The 3471-nt window shown below is 37.0% G+C and overlaps 1 protein-coding gene across 1 annotated transcript; it reads left to right on the top strand.

The window, feature by feature from the left end:
• Positions 1–368: 368 nt before the first annotated feature.
• On the top strand, positions 369–2451 carry LOC103948640 (ribosomal RNA-processing protein 14). The gene is made up of 2 exons (XM_009359677.3): positions 369–521; positions 1150–2451. Exon 2 carries the CDS (start codon positions 1150–1152, stop codon positions 2224–2226), a length of 1077 nt encoding a protein of 358 aa, XP_009357952.2. The 5' UTR covers positions 369–521; the 3' UTR covers positions 2227–2451.
• The last annotated feature ends 1020 nt before the right edge of the window (positions 2452–3471 follow it).

The following is a 3471-nucleotide window of genomic DNA, read 5'->3' as shown; positions in this document are numbered from 1 at the left end:
AAAGATTAACAAAGATATACATCATACATTGTCTATGGACGTAGCTAACATATTCGGAATGAACCAGTTAAATCTTTTTATTCTCTAACATTGACACCATATCATACCCGCCAAGGGTTGACCACACGGGTGCTCTATTAACCTCCCATAAGACATGGTAATGTGGTTTCTTGTAGATGTATAATGTTATAATGTTAGATAGTTATTATTAGGATAGAAAAAAATCGGTGAAGATCGAACTCGCACGAGAATGCATATCTTTTCTTGCATCCTACTGAAAAAGCCTCTGCTTATCAACCCGTCCAATTGTCAGCAAAAACCCAACTTTTAATAAAACGCTAAAAACAGCCCAGTCCATTCCCAAAAGCCCATTCCTCTAGGGTTCTTGTATTCTTGGAACTGCTGCAATCCGTGCCCTTTAAGGGCTTTGTTTGTTTCCATGAATTAACCATTACGACCAAAAGCAGAAAAACAAGCTTCAGCTTCTGATCTCTGTATCCGACGCCGCGGGATTCACCACGGTCTCTCTCTCTTCATCTTCTTCTCTCTTTTATTCGCAGATAATTGCGCAACTTACTTCTCTTGATTTTTTATTTAGCCTAAACAAACTTTATTAATCTCGTTTTTTGTTTTAAATTTATGGGTCTAATTTGGTTTCGTTGATAGTTCATGGCTTTGCTATTTACTTGTCATAGAAAGCAATTATTTTGATTTTTCAGTAATTTTGTTTGTATTCTTCATCTGATTGCATATTAATTTATTTCTTCTGCTGATTACTGTAACTGGGATTTCATTAGATTACATAATTTGTTATCTATGTCTTCTGCTGATTATTCTAATTGGGTTGTCATCTGATTTATTATCCATTTTTCTCTTTTAATTTAATTTTTGATTTGTTTTAAAAGTTGACCCTAGCAGGGTTTTCATCAGATTGCATATTTGCTTTTTCTGTTTGATTTGTTTGAAATCTTACTGTTGCTGGGTGCTCATCATGTTTTATAATCTGTTTTTTATTATGCTCTGTTGATCAATTTGCAAATGAAATGTCCTTAATTAGGATTGGGTTGTATAGTTAGTGCGTATGCGTTACATCCATTCGCAACCATTTTCTGCTGCTCGCTATTTACCTCAATTTTGATCACTTTGCAGATGAAGAAAAAAAGAGGAAGTCATACCAGTGAGTCCAATCCAATTCTCGATTTGAAGTCTATTATCCATCAGCATTCTCAATTCTTCGACAAGTTAGTTGAGCTCATCCCTGCTAGATTCTATCTACCCGTTGACGATGATGAAAAGCCATGGTTTCAAGGTCTCAGCAAGACTGCAAAAGCTTCAGCAAAGAAGGAATCAAAGGAAAACATTAAGAAAGCTCGAAGAGAACGGTTGGATCCAGAGAAGTCTTCTAAGACTACCCTTGATTTGCTAAAGCAAAGTTTGGAAAAGAAGTCAAACGATGAGAGTGATAGTGATGAAATAGAGATTAAGCCCGTGGTGCCTGGTCTGGAAGATGATGAATGTTCAGCGGAAGATGATGAACTTTCAGTGACATATGAAGAACTCCAGCAACGGCTTCATCGCAAACTTGATGAGTTTCGGGCTGGTCGGCATTCTGAAGGTTCAGAGAGAGCAAGGAAGAGGATTGAGCGAAAGGAAAGATATGAGAAGAAAGGAGCTGACCAGAAGAAACGGAAGAGAGAGGTCGTATCTGATGGTAAGAAATCTGCTAGTGATGATTCAGTGGCTAAAGTGGAGAAAGATGTTGCAGAGGCTGCAAAGGAGCTGACATTTGGTTATGTCAAACTTGGGGACGAAGATGAGCTTGGTAAGACAAATAAGAAGAAAAAGTTGTCAAAGTTGCGGGAGCTTGAGAGGGCAAAACAGTTGCAAGAAGCCAAGAAAGATCCAGAAAAAGGTGAGATAATCTCGAAGAAGCATTCTTGGAAAGCTGCAACAAGTAGAGCTGCTGGGATGAAGGTTCACGATGATCCAAAGTTGTTGAAACAAAGCATTCAGAAGGAGAAGAAGCGGCATCAGAAGAATGCCGAGAAGTGGAAGGGAAGGGTTGAAACCACAGAGAAGATGAAAGCAGATAAACAGAAGAAGAGATCAGATAATATATCACAGAAAAAGCAAGAGAAGATAAACCGGAAAATCGCAAAAAGAGAGAAAAAGCTCATGCGGCCAGGGTTTGAAGGTCGCAAGGAAGGTTTCATCACCGAAGGTTAAGCATAGTATGGCGTCGTTGTGTGCCTATTTCGGAAAGAATTAGTTTAAGCATCATGTCAAAGTTGAGGGGAAGTTGATTTGAGGCGTTCTGTTCTTAACAGAGCCAGCCCTTTTCTTCTCCTCCAAGTTTTGATTTCCTTCTATTTGTCATTTGGACTTTGAACTGGTTACTGCTTAAGAGCTGATTTTTTATAGATGAATGTGATTCAAGGAAAATTACTCTTAGCTAATTACTCTTGGCCATCTGATGTTCTATGCAAACACGTTTTTTATTTTTCCTTGTACAACAATATATTTATACTAAGGAGAAGAGGAATAAATTAATATCGAACTCTGATCATAGTTTGGGGGAAGAATTTGTGAAAAATGAGAGAAAATTGGGCTATAATTCATAATTGTCCTGTTTCTGGGCTTAGCATAAATTTCGTTAATCATAACGCTCATAAGCTTCTGGGTTATGAACGACTTCATAATCCCTTGGTGTAGAGAGAACTTTACCACATGTTTGGGGGACTTAAATTGACGTCTATAATCTATTACATAAGTCCATTTATCTGAATATTCAAGGATAAAATCCCAAATTCTTTTCCCTTTTTCTCAAGGAAAATACACAACTCAAAATGATGCTCTAGCTTTGGAGTTGATAATGAAACTATATAGGTTTAGGGACCATACCGAACTGGCTTTAATAACTAAGCTGAATTAGTTTGACGTGAACTAAACTGTAATAAAATTGTGAAATGTCTGATGGAGTGTCTATTTAACTATGCGGAAGTCTACTTCCTTACGTTTAAGCCCTTGTCAAGGAGAAAACTCAATCAATCGAAAATAGAATTTTGCAAGTCCATATATCAGTTGGAACATGAAACTCCTGCTTTTATCCAATTAGATTGGGACACATGTCCAAATAATTAAAATTATAAACACAAATTTTACACATGTTTAAATTTTATTAGGCTAAATTTTCAGCAGCCAAGTATTGTTCATCGGATAAGGATTGGGATGAGGATTTCCAAATCCCTTTTCCTCTTTTAAAGCAATGGATGTTTGGGTGACTTTTCGGGCGCAACGACAGCAACCTTTTTAGTTTTTGCTCTTTCTTCTCGTTCTTTTTGTTTCTCTTTATCTTTTTTCCCCTTCTTTTGATCCCAATCAAATGATGATCCAGATCGGACGATACAGAATTTCTCTACTCAGAGAGGTTTACGAACACAAACTTAAATTAATTTGAAAGGATGTTAACCA

The sequence above is a fragment of a genome, unplaced genomic scaffold (genome assembly GCF_019419815.1).
Source record: "Pyrus x bretschneideri cultivar Hongxiangsu unplaced genomic scaffold, Pyrus_bretschneideri_v1 Contig36, whole genome shotgun sequence".
NCBI classification, from domain to species: Eukaryota; Viridiplantae; Streptophyta; class Magnoliopsida; order Rosales; family Rosaceae; genus Pyrus; species Pyrus x bretschneideri.
The sequence above is the reverse complement of the archived record's forward strand: the minus strand, read 5'-3'. Positions and strand labels throughout refer to the sequence as shown.